The 22538-nt window shown below is 34.7% G+C and overlaps 1 protein-coding gene across 6 annotated transcripts in view; it reads left to right on the forward strand.

The window, feature by feature from the left end:
• Window positions 1-607: 607 nt before the first annotated feature.
• Window positions 608-22538, forward strand: part of AE7 (MIP18 family protein (DUF59)) — a 28603-nt gene continuing 6672 nt past the window's right edge. Inside the window, exons 1-2 of one of the 6 annotated variants that reach the window (XM_088895429.1) lie at window positions 608-811; window positions 15443-15647. In XM_088895429.1, coding sequence (XP_088751555.1) covers window positions 15524-15647 — 124 coding nt within the window. In that variant the 5' untranslated portion in view covers window positions 608-811; window positions 15443-15523. Of the gene's footprint in view, window positions 812-11600; window positions 11992-14905; window positions 15142-15442; window positions 15648-22538 lie in introns of those variants that run through there. The other 5 variants (XM_088895428.1, XM_088895426.1, XM_088895427.1 and 2 more) reach the window with 5 other exon arrangements.

Here is a 22538-nt window from a genome sequence, read left to right on the forward strand (position 1 = left end):
GCTGATTTTGGGAAGCTTCAAGTGAAACTTCTCATGTCTTTTGGGTTTTAATCTCACACGGAAAGATGCACATTTGCCAAACGTGCTTCGGGCTGCTCAAATCTTCATGCAAAAGCTCAATGCATCTTTTGCATGTTAGAGCTACCAGAGGATCTTCCCAAAAAAGCGTGCCAAACTGGCTCTTATATTTTTAGGCTTATAATACGAGTCGGGTCGGCTCCGGGCCTAACCTAAGCCCGTTGTTATGAAGGCCAAGCCCGACCCGGTCCATGATCACCCTCCATTTTCTCTTTCGTTTAGCATGAGGTCTCGAGGGAGGAAAAGAACACAGAACGAGAGAGTTCTCTCTCCCCTACGTCTCTCTCTTACTCTGGCATTATCTTTTCTACATCTTCCTCAAATCTCTCTATCTTTTCAATAACACTACCCTCCCTATCTTCCTTCCACGCTTCTCTTCTTACTTCTCATGCCTAAGGAGAAATAGAGCGACAAGGGGGGAGAGAGAAAGGCATAGATAGAGAGAGATTAACTGTTTGTTCCTAGGGTTCAACCTTTAGAAGTTTCATTTCAGTTTGCATAGGCAGAGTGGAAACTGTGGGATAGTATCTGTCAATCAAAAATGGTTAAAGAAGGTGAGTGGGAGAAGGAGACATAGCAAGTAGACCGGAGGATAAGAGGAGTACGTGATTGCTTCGACTCGGAAACTCTATACGTTTTAAGGATTCAAGGAGTCGGCCAATCGATTGAAGTTGATCAACCAGGAGACGGTCTTCTTTCAGCTATATTCTAAACGGAGGCTATATTCAAAGCGGTAAATTCTAATTGAAGCCTTTCAACTTTTAAAGCCTCGTCACGTCTCTTCTTGCTCAAATCCCCCTTCCTAATTTTCGTTTTCTTTTTCTTTTATTCTACGTAATTGCGAAGGAACCAACGAAAAGCAGAGACGTTTGGACTTCCAAATCTTCTCCTGCCAACTATTATTTTCGTTTGCACCATCAAAACCATATGGTTGATATCTGAAACGTTTGGCATTCCGTTGCAAGAGTTTTCTTCATTTCCTTTCATTCTACTCTCTTCATCTTCACTGGGCTTTCTTCATCGTTGTTCATCAATGAAAATACCTTGATGGTATTTTTATTCTTGGAAAGATATTTTTGCCTTCAATAGATAGGCGATGCTGGCTTCCCTTGCTTTGCATCTGACTGCATTCAATTTGGTTTCAGTGACAAAGGATTTAGCTATACAGGTTTGGGCTTTTTTTTTTCTTCATTTGCTTCTTCCTTTATAGTTTCATTTTGGTGTTCTTTGTCGGTTTGCTCTTAGGGTTGAGGTTTTCCTCTTCTCTTTAGTTGGAGATTTTCTTTGTTTTGCCATTGGGGTTATCACTTATTGCCATTGCTCTTAGATCATGGTGTGCACCACTCTGCCATGTGTGAAAAATTTTCCACCATTCTTTTAGTATTAACAGGGTAGCTTAAGGAGGAGATTTTTTAGACTTTTATATGTTCAGCTTATAATTTAACTAATATAGAATACGATTAAAGAAGACATACAAATTTCTTTAATTGACATCATCTCCTGTTATAATTAATTCCATAAGTGAGTGCTTTCATTTCATTGATGTTTAGAACATATGCACTTATTGGTTTTATCTAAATTTTACTAGATGGCTATATACTAACTTTAGGAGAATTATGTTTATTCACATTGATATATGTTTCTTCATTTGGTGTTGGGCTTACCATTATTGGTAAGAGGAAGTATACCTTCGTTGTTTATTCTTACTTTAATCTTGGTGGAAGCATTTCCTTTGTAGGTTCAGGTGAGTGGTTTTTTTCAGCTCTCATTGTACTGCTGATTTCTATTTTCATGGATCTCTAATTTTTTATTATTTTAGAATATTAGTCACCTATTTGAGGGATTGGTGTTTGTTGAATTGGTTGATTTCTTTGCTTGGTCCCAAGTAAAAAACCAAATATTGCTTTGTTGAGTTCACTTGGTTGATTCCATTAAGCCCTTTTTCATAGGATGTAGAGCCTTTACCTTATATACTCTTCTATCTAGAGATATTATGTTTTTAGTGTTAAATTTAAGAAGGTTTAAGTTCAAAATTGTAGGGAGCAATTAATGATGAAAATTCGCAGAGGCTGAAATGGAATTGTAACATTGCTATTTGCTACATTAAAAAAGATAATGGTTTCTTAATAAGAAACTTGCAATTATAAGTATTCAAGTCTTGAAATTCATATAAAGACTTAAAAGAGATCATCATGTGCTCGTTTTATAAATATTGCTTCAACAAAGCATCTCGTATAAAATAATACGATCATACAATGATAGTTTTGAGTTTACTTCATAGTTGTCCTTTGTTTCACATCAAGAACTCCTAGTTGACTCGGACGGTAGGACCGTTCGGCCCGAGAATTGTCTAGGCAACCGGTTTTGTTTTACCCCAAACCCGGTCCCTAGCCAAAAATCGTTGAATCAATCAATGACTTGTTGACCTGAGTGGTCGAACTGTTGACCCATTGACCCGTTCAACGGTTTTTGGTCATTTTTTATTTTTAATTATTATTTTTTTAATTTTTGTTGTCAAAACGGGCCATTTGTTCAAGCCAGACAGTGGAACCGTTGACCTGGAAATTGGTGGCCAGAATGGTTCCGTTTCCAGGTTGTTTTTTCTAGATGTCAATAATTAGACAATATAATTTTGTAGTCATAGTCAAGGGAAGGGTGGACATTGCAAGGGATTCCAAAACCTTGAAAGATAAACCCAAAGTGACCTTAAACACAAGAAAAAAAAATGGTGGTAAATCCACCAAACTAGAAAAACCAAGGGAAAAAATTCATAAAATCGAGTCCAAAGTTCTGCTTTGAGACGGAACTAAACATACATGCAATCAAAGAAAGGGACAAAGCAAATCATCTTATAAGAAAAAAAAAGCACAAGAAAACCCAAAGAAAAAACAAAAGGAAAATAAATAAAATGGTGGTAAACCCTATACCGTTTTGGAGGATCTTAAAGAAGAAGACAAAAAAAGCAAAAGCAGAAAATGAAAAAAAAAGAACATACTGCACACGCTCGAATAAGCCCATAGTAGAAGAAACCTTTGAATAGTGAAAATCCAAAAGCATAAAAAACCATGATTTTCAAACCGTCGTTGACCTAGACGGACGAACATTTCGGCCAGGAACTGTCCAGGCAACCGGTTCCGTTTTACTCCATTCCCGGTCCTTGGCAAAAAACCGTTGAATTGGTTAACGACCCATTGAATCAGGTGGTCAAACCATCAACCCATTGACTCGTTCAATGGTTTTGACCATTTTTTTATTTTTTAATTGGGAACCGTCTAGGCAACCGGTTCCATTTTATCCCAATCCCGGTCCTTGGCCAAAAATAGTTGAACTGGTCAATGACCCATTGACCCGAGCAGTTGAAACGTCGACTTGTTGACCCATTCAATGGTTTTGGTCATTTTTTTATTTTTCTAAATTTTTGTTGTCAGAACAAGCCATTTGTTTGAACCGGACAGTCGAACTATCGACCAAAAAACCGGTGGCTAGAACGGTTCCGTTTTCGGGTTGTATGAGTTACACGCTCGAATGACATGACACGTATGATATTGCTTAATTGACCTAACACACTCAATTTTTTGCTTGTAATTTTTGTTGTTAGAACGGGTCATCTGTTTGTACCAGACGATCGAACCACCTTTTTACTTTTTTTTTAATTTTTATTGTCAGAACGGGCCATTTGTTCGAATCGGACGGTTGAACCGTCGACTCGAAAATTGGTGGCTAGAACAGTTCCGTTTTCGGGTCGATGAGTCACGTGCTCGAATGACATAACACATATGATATTGCTTAATGGACCTCGCACACTCAATTTTTTCCCTGTATTTTTTGTTGTCAAAACAGGTCGTCTATTTGAACCAGACAGTCGAACCATCGACCCGAAACCGGTGTCTAGAACAGTTATGTAATTTTTTGCTTGTAATTTTTGTTGTTAGAACAAGCTGTCCGTTTGAACCAGACGATCGAACCATTGACCCAAAAATGATGGCAGATATATATTAAATTCTTATAATATATTAAATTCTTATAATATATATATAGTAAAGGGAAATACTGTCATTTGGAGAAAGGGGAGACCATCCCTTTCCCTTTTATATATACTAGTGGGGATCCATGCGATGCACAGGATTTATTAAGCGAAACCTAAATAATAGAAAAGGTCATTTACTAAAATACTCGTTATAGTTTCTTGGATTTACTAAAATCTACTCTATAGTTAGCATTTTACTAAAACACCATTCATAATTTGCAATGGATTTAATCAATCTTCCATTAGATGACAGTGAAAAATGATAATGTTGACCCTAATGTTCATTTAAATAAATGTAATTAAAAGAAAATAAAAATAAAATACTATTTTTGCCCTTAATAAGACACGGACAACCACTCTATTGGCTATATTTGGTCAATTTTGTTTTCTGTGCAAAAAAGTGTTAAGGGTATTTTTGTAATAAAAAATCATGAGCCTAATGCAAAACAAACACTCCTTAATGAAAGGTTGATTAAGTAAATAAGTTGTAAAATATATGGGATATTTTAGTAAAATTAAAACTATAAGGTAGGTTTAAATAAAAATGTAAAACTATAAGGTGTGTTCTAATAAATGACCCTAATAGAAACACATAAGAGTATACAATTGTTTTATATTTTCAATTTTTTAAATAAATAATAATTATTCATATTTTATATACTACTTTTAATAAATTTTTTATAATACAAAAATAACAATAATTAATTTCAATTAGGTTTATTCATCAACCTAATGAAACCAACCAACCCTATCAACTCGACTCGAGTTGGTCAGTTTTCTAGTATTTTAGGTTGGCTTTGGTTAAAAAATTTCCCAATTCGACCAAGTTGGATCAGTTTTGCTTTAGCCATTTGCAAACCGACCAAAATCGAATGACCTAACCGTGGATATATATTAATATTTTATATTTTAAATATAATTTTTAATATGGAAAAGTGGAAAATTTCCCGTATTTCTTAGTCTACAATGGTTTATATCATAAATCTAATTTTTAAATTTATTTTTTAATAATTGCATTGTAATTTTTAAAATTAAGTTTAATTTTTAACTTTAAATCTTTTGAACCGATTGACCAAACAAAAAAATTGACCCAAACTGATACAACTTGAGTGGGTCGATTTTCACAAAAGGTCAACCGGTTTTCGTTGACCAACTCCCTAACCTGACCAGGTCAATTTGGTTGGCCAAATAGCCTACGGCTAAACTGAACCAACTCATTAACACTAATAATTTCGGCTAAATTAATAGTCTCATCTCTAATAAATAACAATAGTTTAATCTCCAATAATTATTGAAAATACACAATTATTGAAAATATATTAATATTGAAAAAAATACAATAATTACAAAAATACAATAAGTGCTAAAAATATAGTAACTTAGTCAATAAATAGTATAATCTCAAATAATAGTTTAATCTTTAATAAATATTAATTAATTTAAAAGTTTCAATTATAGTAGTTTAATCTCCGAATGTTATTGAAAGTTTTCTGTTAAATAACAAAGTAAAATAAATTTAGACATAATCATTGAAAATACATTTATCACGAAACAATAAATAATTACTGAAATACAATAAATATTAATTTTAGTATATATAATTATATAATAAATAAAGATTAAGAGTTTAAAATTACTATTAATAAATAGTATTTTTTTTTGAAAGTTATTTTCTCAAATAATTACTTGATATAAGTGAAATTTGTTATTTACAATATTATATAAAAATATTAAATTATTATTAAATTCAGTATTATGTTATACTTATTTTTCTACTTTTTAGATTTTTTAAATTTATTACATAATTTCTTTATTTTAACTATTTAAAATATAGTTATGTTAAATATTTTGTTATTTAAAATATTTAGTTATTTAAATACTTAAATAATATATAAAATATTTAAGTTTTTAAATATTAATTATCCATAAAATGATAATTTATACTATTATTACATTATTTCATTATTAATTTTGTTATTAATATCAATATTATGTTCTAATTATTTTTCTACTTTGAAGATTTTTTAAATTTATTACATAATTTCGTTATTTTAACTATTTAAACTCTAGTTATGATAAACATTTAAATATTCTATAAAATATTTAATTTTTTGTTGTTTGAATTTTATTTATTTAAGGCTATTACACTTAATCAGTTTTTACGCCTTGAACTCTAATATAACTACAAAAAAACCTTATCTTCTCTTAGACTGCATATCCCCCTGGCCACCTAGAGAGAGAGAACCTCCGCTTACTAACCCTCTTCCCTGCTCAAGAAAACATGGCGATGCTTCACCTCTCCACTTCTCCAGCACTGGCACAAAGTACCGACCCACCAATCGCTCTGCCTTCAGCTTCAAGCCACACTGTCTCAGACTAGTTGGCCACTCCTTGTCTACCGTAATTTAGTCTTACAAGGTGACAATCGTGCACGACGGTCGCGCCACAACCATCGATGTAGACCCAAATGAAACAATCCTCGCCAAGGCACTAGACTCCAGCTTGATTGTCCCACATGACTATAAGCTTGGTGTGTGCATGATGTGTCCGGTTCGACTGGTGAGCGGTGAGGTTGATCAGAGCGAAGGCATGCTTAGTGACAATGTCGTTGTGTACCGGCTGCTCTGTGCTTCCTACCCTCGATGATCAAAGCAGCAAATATTTGTACCTATTACCTTTTGTAATTTGGATACTTGGAGAGAATAATAGAATGAAGCTTTTTATTTTAGTTCTACAACTTCCTACAGTTGTTTATGGGTTTTGAGAGAAATAGATTGACTGAAGATTATTAGTTTTGTTCTTACAAAAAAAAAAAAAAATTCCCCCTTGCAACTCACACGGAACAGTCTATATCCATATAGGATTTTAAACTTAAAGAAAGAGGACAAAATAAAATCATTGCAAGGTTGACCAAGAATTTGACACCGTTTACCCCTTCATCTTAAGACTCAAAACTGGAACCGACTCCAATTGTCCAATCGAAGGCATTTTGATCATAAACCTCATTCCATGTCAAATCAGAAATCCTAAAACATAGGTACGTATATCCCATAAATCCAAATCCAACGACACCAAGATCACCTGAATTTGACATCGTTTACCCCTTCATCCTAAGACACGAAGCCAAAATCAATTTCGATTGTCCAATTGAAATCATTTTGATCCTGAACCTTAGCTCATGTCAAATCAGAAATTTGACACCATAGGTACATAGAGCATAAATATCCAAATCCAATGACACCCAGATCACTGAAATCCGATACCATTTACCTCTTCATCTTAAGTCTTGAAGCTAGATTTGATTCTGATCGTCCAATCAGAGTCATTTTCAGCCTAAACTTCATTTCACGACAAATCAGAAATCCAAAATCATAGGTACATAAATCCGAAAAATCCAAATCCAGCGATACCAAAATCACACGAATCCGACATTGTTCACCCATTCATTCTAAGACTCAAAGCCAGAACTGATTCTAATCGTCCGATCAGAGTCATTTTGATCTTGAACCTCATTTCACATCAAATCATAAATCCAAGACCATAGGCACATGGAGCCCAAAAATCCAAATCCAATGACACCAAAATCATCCGAATCCAACTCTGTTTACTCCATCTTAAGACCCGAAGTCGGAACCGATTTCGATCATTCAGTTGGAGTTATTTTGATACTGAACCTCATTTCACATCAAATCATAAATCTAAAACTATAGGTAGGGAGAGCCCAAAAATCCAAATCCAACATTAATTACTCCTTCATCTTAAGACCCGAAGCTAAAACAGATTCCGATTGTTCGATCGGGATCATTTCGATTATATATATATTATTTGGATGTGTGAATGTGTCTTTGACTTTTGAAATTTTTATTGGACCACAAATGCCCCTCTCTAAAGTTTGAATTGGAAAACAATATAAGTCAAAATTGTTATTTTACATCTTCATTTAATGCTTTTATACTATTATTAAAAGTGTGAATAATGGTGTGGAGCTTTGGTATTAGAATACCCTTATTTTTTAATTTAATTTCTCTGTAATTGTGGGGGCACAAAATGTAATTTGAACTAAATTTCTTCTCATTAAACTCCATCTCATTAAGTTGTATTATTAACTCCCATTCCTTTATTAAATCCTATATTTAAGATATTATTTTCACAAAATAAAAAAATATAAATTTTGTCAATTCGATTTACATGCAATGCTTTTAATGATATAAATACTTGTTTTTTTTTTAATTATCCCAAAATGGAACTATTTTTCCATCATGGTGGTGAGTAAGCAATTCAGCCATCTAAGTCAAGTGGGCTAATCCATGAAAAAAAATAGAAACTCAATAGAAAATATTTGGACACATATTTAATATTTTATATTAATCATATTAAAAGTTAGACACGATAAACAATAATTGTTTTTAACTTTTTATTGATGATATAAATAAAATTCAAAATTAACTAATAGGTGAAATTGTTTCTTATTTGATGGTAGATCAAGTCAATGTTTCAGGTCAAATGTATTAACTTGTGAAGTTATAATTAAATAATAAAATTTTATTTTATAAAGATAAAACACAAAAGTATACAAAAAATATATACATTATATAGAAAACATCTAGGTATATCTCTATATTAATAAACCATAATAAGTGTGACAAATAAGAATAATTTCATACACATAAAAATATAAAAAATTATAAAAATTTTTGAAACATATTATATACTATCATCATTATAAAATTTGTCGCGTGCAAAGCATATACACAAATACTAGTATTATTAAATATTTGAAAAGCATTTAAATTGATAATCCAGAAAAAACATAATTTAATTTGTTAGTACATAATTTCTTTTTATATTTTGTAAAAATAAAAAAAAATATTTTTTTTTGTATTTTTAATAAATATTTTAAAGTTATTATATAATTTTGTTGGAATATTTAAATAATTATTAAATTTTTTAATCCAAACTTTCTTTAGATAGATATAGATAAAAAGTAAGGGAGATGATAAATAGGAATTAGAGATAATTTAGGAGAGAAACTATGTACTGAACTAGAGATGGAGATACATAGGAAGTAGAGATAATTTAGAAGATAAATAGGAAATAGAGATAATTTTGAAGAAAGTGAGGGATAGTAGGGGAGGTAGTTTAGGAGAGATTTTAGGAGAAGAGATTATTTAGGTTATTAGGAAAGTGCATATCATTGGTTGTTTTGAAAATGACATGGAATAAAAAATAAAAAATTCAATAAAAGAGAAAATTTCTTCACCACCTTGTTTATATATATAGATACTAGCAGGGACCCATGCAATGCATGGGAAAACAAAATGCAATTTTTGACAAATTATTGTAATTGATTTATGTTCATATTATTTGATAATTTGAAGTAATTATCATCCTAAGCTCTACTAATTTTTGGAATTTAATGGTTATTTCATTTTTACAAAGTTATACTAATTTCATCTATTTTATCATATTTTATGGAAACTAGTGGTTATTTTTCCCTAAGTTCTACTAATTTTTGGTAATTTCTATTATATAATAATTTATGATAATTCTTGGTAAACATAATATTTTATGGAAATTAGTGGTTATTTTTGTCTAAGTTCTACTAATTTATGGCAATTTCTATTATACTAATTTATGAGAATTCTTGGTCAATATATACTTATTTTTATACTTATTATATGATAGTTTATTGGTCAATTAGTGGAAATTAGTTCTATTATTTAATTTCTACTAATTTTTGGTAATTTCTATTACTAATTTCTTTGTAAATATATACTAATGTATTGTATTTATTATATGATTGTTTATTGGTAAATTATAGTAATTTATCGATTTTATGGAATTTAGTGGCTATTTTTTAACATTTCTATTAATTTATGATAATTTTTGGCATAATGTATTTAGGATTATATTATTTGATAATTTCAAGTAATTATCATCCTAAAGTCTACTAATTTGTGATAATTTTTTTGATTTATTTTTAGTAATTTTTATAAATATTGGTAATTTATGTCTAATAATGGCAATTTCTTTTAATTTATATTTTATAATTTTTATAATTATTTGACAATTTTAGGTATAACAATTATCAAATTTCAAAAAAAAAAAATTCAAATAGCAATATTTTTAACTTACAATATGTAACAATCGTCAAAGCACAAAATCTATAAATGCAAACCAAAGCGATTCAAGTTTCAAAGTATCGACACGTATTGGCCCGTATTGGCCGATACATATCGTTACGGTGGCTTCCCGATACGCCCCTATAGGGGTTGTATCGGGTCAGCCACTGGTTCACAGGGTAGCCAGGCCTTAAACCGGCCCCTTTGAACCGACACAGGGCGTATCGGCTCGTATCGCTATTTAAAACCTTGAAGCAATTCATTAAGCTAAATGCAAATAGCATTTTTAACTAACAGTGTAACAATCTTCAAAGCACAACACCCAAAAATTTAAACCAAAGAAATTCAATAAGCAAAAAGACAAACATTATTTTTGCTGATTTTTGTAACATTATTTATTAAATATTTAATTATTTAACAGCATTTATCAATAATAGTAAGTATTTATAATATTTTATTAAATAATCAGAAATGATAGTTTTAATAATATTATTTAGTTATTTTTAATATAACAGTAATTATTAAATTTATGAATAGGATTTATTAACAATATTCATTAAATCAATAATTACCAAAATTAAATTAAATTAACAGTATTTATCAGTAATAGTCAGTAATTATAATATTTTATTAAATAATTAATAACAATACTTTTAATTATTTTTAACATAACAATAATTACTAAATTTATTAACAGTATTTATAATTTTAATTTAAAGTAAAATTGAAGTGAATATCTATTTATTAACAAAATTTATAATAAAAGTAATTATTAATTATAATCATTAGTTATATATTTATTAAATTATCGTAATAATCAGTAATTATTAAAATCAAGTTAAAATAAATAGATAACAGTATTTATCAAAACTGGTTTGATAAATAAAATCGGATTTGGTATTTATAGTCAGCAATAGTTAGTATCATTAAGGCTCGATTTGGTTTATGGAAAGATTTGAGTGGGATAGGATGGGAAAATGTAAAAGGGGGCGGCACTGTTCCACCTTCCTCTACCCCCTTCATTCTCATCATCCAAATGTCGCAGAAGCTTAATCTCACGAAGTGTACGTTTGGCATCCATGTGGTTGTCTTCTTGATGGCCACCATTTCGTTGGTCTCCGAATTCATTACCGAGCTAGAATCACACAACGGAGGATGAGCCAATAGGAAGATGACTAAAAAAGTTCTCTCCGGTTCCGACAAAAAAGTCACAAGTTACACAAATAACAGATTTGGAGTGGGGGTGGGCGGGTGGATTTTCTTTTCTGCTTTCCATATCAAGAAGAGGAGAAAGTGATCACCAGACAATTCCGTAAGCGCCTCGTCTGATGGGCATTATCGGGGACCGAAGATGTTGTATTGGATGAAGCGGCCATCATGCGTCCGAATGGCCGGAAAATCCGAAGGGTTACCATCGTTCATGTTCTGAGGACCATTAGACATCCCCGAATCAGCAGCAACAGCTCCTTGCATTTCTTGGGCGTTTCTTCTTCTTCTTCTTCTCTTTCAACCTCTCTTTATTCCCGATTGCCACTAAAACTTGTATGGCCGTGCTCTTCTAACTCTGCCGTAATTTGTTCAGTCGTCCTCGCTGCTGCCTTCGGCTCGTGCTCTTCTAACTCTGACGACGATGATCCCACCCGCATGGTCGTGCTCTGATGCCGCTGCCGCCTTACGGGAGGAGGGAGGGAGGAGAGAGATCGTACCTCGAATTTTCTCAGCAAGGTCGCACGGTTTTGGTGTGACTCCGAATCTATGATTTTGGTAACTTGCATCGATCTCTCTTTTTCCCTCAGAACAAATATTCCCTTTTTTTCATCCTTGTGGGCCTAATGGTTAGTAATGACAGTAATAGTTAGTATCAATAATTAAATAATCGGTAATGACAATAATTAAATTATTGCCATTTGGTGAAAGGGGAGACCACCCTTTCCGTATCAATATATATATTAGCGGAGGGGCCCTGCTTTGCAGGGGCTGGAATGGAATCATCGACTCGTTGATCTAGTCTTTGGCAAAAAACCATTGAATCAGTCAATAACCCATTGACCTGAGCGGTCGAACCATCAACCCGTTAACCCATTCAATGGTTTTTTGCCATTTTTTTTAATTGGGAACCATCCAGGCAAACGGTTCCATTTTATCCTAATCTCGGTCCCTGGCCAAAAATCGTTGAATCGGTCAATGACCCATTGACCCAGACGGTTGAACCATTAACTCGTTCAATGGTTTTTTGTTATTTTTTTTATTTTTTTATTTATTTTTGTTGTCAGAACAAGCCATCCATTCAAACCGAACAGTTGAACCATCGACCTGAAAACTGGTGGCCAGAATAGTTATGTTTTCAGGTCGTATGAGTCACACGCTCGAATGGCAGCTGGGACTTAAACCGACCCCTCTAAATCAAAATTGAAAAAAAAGTAAAAAATTAAAAAAGAGGACCGATATAAGCCAATACACCCTACTGGTGTATCGACTAGTATCGATACTTTGAACCTTGCATACAAGTAACAAATTTTCTATCAATATATATATATATATATATATTTATAATAAAGTAAAACTAAATATAAATTTTAGGGAAATTGTCTAAAACTCACCATGAGTTTTCAACATTTCTCTTAAACTCACCACAACTTTTCATAATGTCTAACACTCACTATGTCAATAAGTTTTTATTTTCCAAAACTCAACTTTTGTTAGCGCACCGTTAATGTTTCTTAACAATGGTGTCCATGTCAGCATAAATAACAATTTTCATGACCAAATTACCCTTGAATGACGAGTTAGAGGAGAAGGGTCTTTTTCAGTTTTCAATTTTCTTGTTTTTTTTTTGCATTTTTAGTGTTTTGTTATAGTTTCCAATGTTTTTTATAATTTATGTTTTTTACATTTTTCTATTTTCTACAATCTATAATTTCCTATATTTTTTGTTATTTATTTGCAATTTCTGTGTTCTTTTATAATTTTTGGTGTTTTTTCAACAATTTGTATTTTCTGAATTTGTTTTTCAATTTCTATAGTTTCTATAGTTTGAAAATAATTTTTTTATTCTGTTTGTAATTTTCCGTGTTTTTATGTATTTTATATTCGAAAATATGTTTTTAACATCGAGTTAGTGACATGGTGAGTTTTAGACATTTTGAAAAGTTGGGGTGAGTTTAAGAGATGTTGAAAACTCATTGTGAGTCTTAGACAAATTTTCTAAATTTTAATTAACATAGGCAATCATGTCCCTATCCCAAGAACAAATAAATATTATTATGCCTGAGTATGTGGGCCAAGATGGGCTAGGCAACCTATAAAATTGTTAATACACTATCAAAATCTAGTGTGAGATCTTATATGTTTTTTGGTTCATTAGGCTACATATTGAGGGTAGCCCATCCCCCATAGCTCTTTAAGATTTAGCTTAGGCAATCTTGCCACATCGTTTCTATGAGTGCAACTTAGGGGATTGGGTCAAGTTGAGGATCAACCAATGCTTAGCCTAAAGTCTTAAACATTGAACTCGAGCTTAGATTAATTTAATTATGACTAAAAATTAATCTATAGATTAATTTAATCATGACTACGACCTAACTTTATATATTTACTAATATTTAAGTAACATTTACAAAGAACTATAACTTTTAATCATTAATAAAGTAAAATAAATAGATAAAACATTAATGGATAATATGCAAAAAATAATTATTTTATTAAGTAATTAGTAGCATTTTATTATTTTTATTAAAAATTATTAATATAATTAATCCAATTAACTAAATTACTAAATTATTTTGTAAAAAGTTACTAAAATAAAGATTAATTATTTTAAATAAATTACATTCTTTCCTTATAATGATTATTAATTTTCGTTATTTCAATTCTTTTTGACAAATCCCGTGCACCGCACGAGTCCCTACTAGTTTTCAATACAAGGTTGCAAAAGTCGATTGAAGCGGTGTGGTCGGGTGGATTTAGACTTACCACCGAAAGATTTTGATCTCACAACTAATACATGCTATGAGGTCGGTGTGAAAAGCGCTATGTGGGAAGGGAATCTATTCCTCGCAAATATGCGCCTCACAGGCACATCCACTGTGCATTGAGAACAACTGCCATGAATAATAACTTATAAATACGGAAGATGTTCTCAATGCATGGTAGGAAGTGCATATAAGGTCGGTGTGAGGCGCCTGTGTGAGGAGCAGATCCGATCTCCTCAACTTGAGGAACGGATCTGCACTCATCCTCATAAATTCCTATCCTATATTCAGGTGGAGTCGGGATCTCCTGCCAACAAAGTTCCCAACTAACACGCTTCCAACTAACATTGTAGATGTGTCCGTACAATCGGTACACACAGCATGGTGGGTCCCAATAATGTGATGGATTCCACATGATGTGCGGACACAGATCGGACACACAGATCATGTTGGAATGTTTGGAGAGGACTCTTATTTGCGCCTCCGGATCTCCTAACCGCGACAATTCTGTCCACACCTACTCGCAAAACACGTGTTCACATCTCCGTCCCACAACGCCCCACAACGTCGAATGGGCCCCAGTGCCTCACGTCACGTGTACGGTGTACTATTACGTATGTAATGCCAGAAAAGTGTTTCAGCTGTTTGATTGATTTTTTCCCTATATCCAGCAAGGCTACCCAGGGAGTGGGATTTGATTTGAAAAATAAATTCTAATCCGATGGTTAAGAGGCTATTCCAAATTGGATTCCGATATTGGACAGCCCCCGAGTACATAAACTTGCACCAAAAAGAGAGTCGCGGTCGCGAAGAATCAAAAAATACTAGTACAAAACCTTTCATTCCCGAACCCGAAGGAGTAAGTCCTTCTGAAATACACAACACAGGCAACACCTTCCACGCATTCAAGGCGGCAACGGAAGTCTTTGATTCTGAATTCCTGGTACGCTATTCTTTCTCTAATTTTCCTGCTATTTCAAAGGAGGGAGAAACGGAAAAGATCTGCACAACTTGAATCGGTGTTGACAGATAACACAGCTGTGACATATTCTTATTTTCTCTCGAATTTGGTTGATTTCTTCCGTTAATTCTATGTTGGTTTAGCTAAATACTAGAAACCCATTAAAAAAAACAAAGAATGAAGAATGAAAGGTTTAATCTTTCTTAATAAAGCTTCTCTATCTATATTAATAGCTTTTACTTGACATTTGTAACGATGGAATCACTTCATTAACCTTATGCAGCGATTGGGTCAAAGTAAAGGAGGGCAAACTTTTCCTTGGATATCTCTCTTTAGCGTTTCAGTTCTTGATCAAGCTTTGAAAATGGTTTCTGGGTTAATCAATGCCAATCCTGTTGTCTATGAAAGAAAAGAGCGTCGAGTTCGGACTGCACCTTTCAGCGCCGATGAATACGCTGTAGAACCCATTGACCAACAAGAGATTTTTGATATCCTTTCAGTTTGATAGCTTTGATGATTCTTATCGATGTTTCTGTACAGTTTATATGCTGTTTATTTTTTCTTGTACGATTTTTCTTGGTGAGTAATATGGACGGTTAGGAGAATTTTTGCTAATTGTCTTATTTCTTACATGGAGAAACATTATATAATTATGGCACTATGCTTTTATCACCAGAATTATAATATGCTCATTGATCAGGGTTGTCTATTAATTATTCTCTGTTTAGGAATTAATTGTTCATTAGTATGGTCTTTGGTAGGCAGGTTGTGGAAATCCTCAAGCCTAGCTTTGGCAAATAGGCTTACTCCCTGAACCACCTTTTTAGTAACTATGGGTTTGTCTTCTGCTTTTCTCCAATTCTCCTGTAGTCTACAACATTTAAGATTTCTCGACTTCTTCAGGAACAGGATTATCAAAAGAAAAAAAAAGAGAGAAAAAATAACTTTTTCAAGAACAGCAAAGAAGCTGTTGAAAAAAAATTCAAGAATTCCTATGTTATTGGTTGTACTTTGTTCAAAAAGTTGAAACACCATCTAAATCAGCGTCCTTCTATTTTGTGCCTTGTTGTGTGTAGTTGTTTCTTGACAACTTTTATTGTTATTTTTTCTTAATAATATATGTAGAATTGAGAATGCTATAGTTTTACTTGTTGATATTGATTTTTGAGATGGCGATGCAGGGTTCACCCAAACACCAGCTAATTAGGTGGCTGAAAATGGGCCTATGCAAGCTGGAATCAGGCCACAAAGCCCTCAGCTTGTTAGTTTGAGGTTTAGCTTAGGTTTACTCAACAATAGAGGCTGGAGAAACCTAAGAAAATCTAAATTATCAATAAAAACAAGTAAACACAGAACTCATATATTGGTAAAAGGTTTTGAAATGGGAGGGCCTACATGATGCTTAAGTAAAACAAAAGGCTGGCTAGAGGTCTAGAGGGGTCATAGGATCTTGAACATTGAAAATGTAGTTTCTAATGGGGTGGTGGGTTTTGACTGCATTTGGGATCAGCAGGTGTTTCCTATAGTGATCAATGAAGTTTTATTCCCGATCTTTTTCTTGGTGGGGTGCTCATAGTGGATCACCTTAATCATAGGAACCTTCATATGCCTAACAGTAACAATGTTCAATGTGCTAGGAATCACAGTAATCTGCTGACCATCTGATATTGTAATTTGATAAAACCTGAAATTTGGTGTTTCTGAAAGATTCTTAAGTCTGAAGGTGAATTTGGAGAGAGAAGAAAGTGACTTAGTTGCTGAATCCTTGGGGCTCTCTACTTCTTCGTGGCCATTATATTATTTAGGTCTCCCGCTAAGTGCCAATCCTCGGTCTATTGACTTTTGGGAAGCAGTATTGGAGAGGATTAATAATAGATTGGTGACCTGGAAGAGAAGTTACATCTCTTTGGGTGGTAGGACTACTTTTATAAAAGCATTGTTAGCTAATCTTTGATTGATTATATGTCAGTGTTTAAAATGCCTCAATTGGTAGTCAAAAGGGTAGAGAAGGTAATGAGGGATTTCTTATGAGATTTTGGGGAGAGTAAGAGGGATCCTTTGATTAAGTGGGAAGTGGTGTATAGCAGGAAGGAGTTAGGTGGATTAAGGATTGGGAATGTGGATAAGAAGAACATGGAATTGCTAGGAAAATGGTTTTGGAGACTGCCAATTGAGAAGGACAATTTGTTGCACAAGGTGGTGGTAAGCATTCATGGGTTGAATGAAAATGAATGGGACGCTAGCCTCTCAACTAGAGCTACTCTTGCTTCTCCTTGGAGATCTATTCTTGGCATCTTCCCTGTGTTCTCTAATTTTTTAATGCATGATGCTTATTCTGGTAATAAAGTGAATTTCTATTACGATCAATGGGTGGGGGAGTCGCCTCCAAAGGATCTTTTCCCTTCTTTGTTCTCTCTTTCATCTTTAAAGGGTAGGTCCATTGCTGATTTTAGTGTACCTTCAAATTCTTCCAAAGGTTCTGATTGGAATCTAGGTTTGAGAAGGAACCTTAGAGAGTCTAAAATTTCTGATGTTTCCAATTTTCTGGGTTTTCTTGATGGGATCTACCTTGACGTTGGGAAAGAAGACAGCTGGGTTTGGAGGCCTCTTGCCTTGGGTCATCTTTGTGTGCCTCTTTCTTCAAAGCCCCAATTCTTTCTCTTCAGGGTTAACCTCCTTTTCTTATAAAGGAGGTTCAGTGTAAGACTATTCTCCCAAGGTTGGAGCTCTTTGTTGGGAAGTATATCATGAATACATCAATACATGGAGCTTATGTTAAGGGCCCGGGAATAGGATCTCGTCACAGGTCGGTTAACGGGGAAAACTTCTTGTTTTCCCTTGTTTCTCCCTTTTTTGAGGAACCTATCTTTAGCGCCTTTAGGGTGATTTGTTAAAGAGATCACCAACTCTCCTCTGCTCTTTTTTGACTGAAATTTTGGATGGATTTATTGAATAACATCTGCTCCTTAAATAGGAATTACAAGAGTCCTTCTTAAGGAAACTTTCTAAAAAAGAACTTTCTAAAAAACATTAAGAGACTTTCTAAAAACATAAGGAAACTTTCTAAAAGAAACATTAAGAAACTTTATAAAAGACCTAGGAAATAATAATGCTACTGCCTAATTAATAGGAACACTGAATCTAGCTAAGAGATAAGATAGGAACACTGAATCTAGCTAAGAGATAAGATAGGAACACTGAATCTAGCTAAGAGATAAGATAGGAACACTAAATCTAGATAAGATAAGATAGGAACACTGAATCTAACACCCATTACTGTTGCTGTCTGCGGCTGTATTCCTTTCCAACTAAAGCATCCACAATATTACTCCCCTCCTGGACTAAGAGCTTGTCCTCAAGCTCGAATTCAGGATAGGTGTCTTGAAACACAATCAAAGGAATCCAGGATAGGTGGAATGATTTTGCCCTCCTGGATCGGGTTCCAATGAAGAGGGTTCATCCTCATCTTCCTCTTGTTCCACCAGGAGGCAAAAAAGTCTCTTGCACTTGTGCCCTGCTGAGTAAAGTTCATCACAATTAAAACACTGTCCCCTCGCCCTGTGTTCCGCTATCTCAGCCCTGGACAAGCGCTTAATAGGGGGTGCAACAATGCTGCTTCCTACACTGGATGTCGATCTGGAATTGTTGCTCGTCTGTGGTTTCTGTTCTTGGCTGGCTACTGAAGATGGAGCCATTCCGAGTGGTTTCGGGGCTGCCCATGTTGTTTGAGGCCGCCCTATACTGATACTTCTGCGGTTGAGTTGCAATTTGCGTTCAAAAGCGCGAGCCAAATTCATAGCAGTAACCAGATTGGGGGGATTTTGCATCTCCACATCCACCCTCAAAGTTTCCGCTAACCCCGCGGCGAACATGTCAACCTGTTGGTCTGGTCGTACCGAAGATGCTCTTGTAAGGAGGGTCTGAAACTGGTGCTGATACTCAGCCACAGTTCCAATCTGTTTGAGGTTGATTAGTTCGCCTAATGGATTGCTTGTTAATGGGGGCCCAAATCTGAGAAGGCAGTAGGATTTGAATTGGGTCCAACTGAGCCCAGGTTCCTCTTGCTCCAATATATAAAACCAGAGCTGCGCCTCCTTTGTCATGTGGAATGCGGCTAAGCCTACCTTGTCCCTGTCCTCTGTTTGTTGGTTGCGGAAGAACTGCTCACATCTGTACAACCATCCCGAAGGATCTCCAGTTCCATTATAGGAAGGAAATTCCAGCCTGCTGTATTTGGGAACGATCGCGGTTCCCTGGGCAACGACCTGCTGCTCGTTGGACGATTCTGCCATGTCTGGTTGGCGGCCGTTTGTGGTTGTAGCCCCTTCTGAACTCTTTTCCTTGCTAGAAAAATATAAATCCATCAAGCGCCTCAATTCTCAGACATCGTCCTTGATCTCGCGCACCTCCTTGCTGTTTTCCACGAGTTTGTGCTCCAGATCATAAACCCTAGTCTTCAATTGCTCAAAGTCACCCATGATGCCTAGACCTGTTCATGGGCCGGGTAGCCCGACGGCCCGGCCCGCACCCCGGCCGGGCTTGGTCATATAATTAGGCCCGCGGGCCTGACCTCGGGCTTAACACAGTAAGCCTGACTGTGTTTCGGGCCGGGCTCGGGATTTGTCAAAAAAGCCCGGCCCGGCCCGACTCAGTATTATATATTTTATAAAATATATAATATGTATTTTATATATTATATAAAATATATAAATAATATAATATTTATTAAAATATATATTTATAATTTAATATATATATATATATATATTTTATTCTTTTCTTTATAATTTCAATCTATCTCTCTCTTTATTCAGCTGCTTCAACATTAATTAATAATAATAATAATAATAATAATAATAATAATAATAATAATAATAATAATAATAATAATAATAATATAGGCTAAATTTCGGGCCCAGGCCCAGGCTCGGGCTTCGGGCTTTTTATGAGGGCCGGGCTCGGGCCCAAATTGTAGGCCCGATGGTCGGGCCGGGCTCGGGCTCGGGCCTTAAAAAAATTTGTTAATACACAGTAAAAGCCCGGCCCGAGCCCGGCCCGGCCCATGAACAGGTCTAATGATGCCCTGCTCTGATACCAAATTGTTAAGGGCCCGCGAATAGGATCTCGTCATAGGTCGGTTAACAGGGAAAACTTCTTGTTTTCTCTTGTTTCTCCCATTTTTTCGAGGAACCTATCTTTAGCGCCTTTATGGTGATTTGTTAAAGAGATCACCAATTCTCCCTGCTCTTTTTTGACTGAAATTCTGGATGGATTTATTGAATAACATCTGCTTCTTAAATAGGAATTACAAGAGTCCTTAAAGAAACTTTCTAAAAAACATTAAGAGACTTTCTAAAAGGAGACTTTCTAAAAACATTAGGAAACTTTCTAAAAGGAAACTTTCTAAAAGAAACATTAAGAAACTTTCTAAAAGACCTAGGAAATAATAATGCTACTGCCTAATTAATAGGAACACTGAATCTAGCTAAGAGATAAGATAGGAACACTGAATCTAGATAAGATAAGATAGGAACATTGAATCTAATGCCCATTACTGCTGCTGTCTGCGGCTGTATTCATTTCCAACTAAAGCATCCACAATAGCTTACTACAAAAAGGAGGCTTTATTGTACTATTTCCCACATTGGTCACTCTTTGTAAGTCCAATGGTGAGTCTTGTTTTCGCTTACTAATATTTTGTTGTTTTGCCATTAGTATTTAGGAAGGCATTTTCTTTTCTTGTGTATAGGTGGAATTATCCTACTTATGTCACTAACTTTTTCTCTCCAACAAGGCAACAACCTTGATGTGGCCAAAAAAGAAGGGGAAGAATTATGTGGAGGTGTTTGAAGGCAGCAATGGTGTGGAGTCTATGGGAGGAAAGGGATGCTAGAATCTTTGAAGACAAGGAAAGAGGTGATGAGGAAATACCTGATTGTGTCATCCATAGGGCGGCTTCTTGGTTGAAAATGATGGAATTATTTTCATCTTTTTTTGTGGATGACATTTCAAGGAAGTGAGCTGTGATAGCAGGAACATCTTCAAAAAAGAAAGAAGGGCTATGTGTAAATTAGACCTGTTCATGGGCCGGGCTGGGCTTTGCCTTTACATTAACAGAATATGCCCAGGCCCGAGACCAAGCCCGACCCGACCATCGAGCTTAGGTATTGAGCCCGAGCCTGGCCCTCATATAAAGCCTAAAGCCTGGGTTCGAGCCTGACCAGAAATTTGGAAAAATACATTTTTTCTTGTTTATTCAATTAAAAACTATTTTATTTATATTAAAAGACCTCAAAACCTAAAAAATAATGAAAGATCTCACTATTACTTGAGAAAAGAGAAGAATAATAAAGAAAAAATATTATATATATATATATATTTTATTATATAAATATATATTTGTTATATAATACATTATCAAGTCGGGCTCGGGCTCGGGTTGGGCTTTTTTGAGAAAGCCTGAGCCTGACCCGTAAAAGGTCGGACCCGATGTTTTAGGCCTGAGCCTGAGCCCACAGGCCTGAAATCCTGTCCAAGCCTGACTTAGATCGGGCCGGGCCGGGCCGGGCTCAGGCTACCTGGCCCATGAACAGGTCTAGTGTAAATGAAACTGAGTAGGGGATTTTTAAATCTCAACTTTGATGGCAGTAGTGTTAGAACGCAGGGCCTTCCAGCACAGGAGGTGTTTTCAGAAATGATGAAGGAAATATAGTGGCAATGAAATCTGGTTCAAATTGTCTTGGGAGACTCGATAAAGTGGAACTTATGGTGGATGTGTTTGGAGTGCAGAAGGCTGTGGAAATGGGTGTGTCCAACCTAATTATAGAGGATGATTCAAAAGTGATAATAGGCTGGTTAATGAATGAAGAGAAAAGTGATTTTGATGTATAGAGATCTAATGAAGAAATTCAAATGCTTAACTAGGAATATGCGAGTTTAGAATCAATAGGTTAGTAGGGTGGCAAATGGCATGGCTGATTCTTTAGCCAAACAAGGGGTCAATAAAAGTTTGATTTTCTGGGCTGAATTTTAATAATATTTTTGGGGGAGATAGTTGGGGTCAAGGTTCTAAATATCGATACGCCTGATACGCCGGTCAAAACCGGTTCAGGGGGGGCCATTTTAAGGTTCCTCCACCCCCTGAACCAGTCAAAACCCCGATACACCCTCTGTAGTGGCGTATCAGGGTGCTCCCGATACAATATGTGTTGATTTTTTTAACCTTTTTTGGAGTATGATCCATTTGGTTTTTCCTTTGATGGTTTTTCCTGCATTGGTTTGTTGCTTTATAATTAATGAAAAATGTCTGTTACTGATAAAAAAAATAGATGTGGGGTACCATTTCATTCTTTGCCTTAAGGTTTGTTGGTTCTAGTGGT

Source organism: Nelumbo nucifera, chromosome 1 (assembly GCF_055504915.1).
Source record: "Nelumbo nucifera cultivar China Antique chromosome 1, China Antique-T2T, whole genome shotgun sequence".
Classification (NCBI taxonomy): Eukaryota; Viridiplantae; Streptophyta; class Magnoliopsida; order Proteales; family Nelumbonaceae; genus Nelumbo; species Nelumbo nucifera.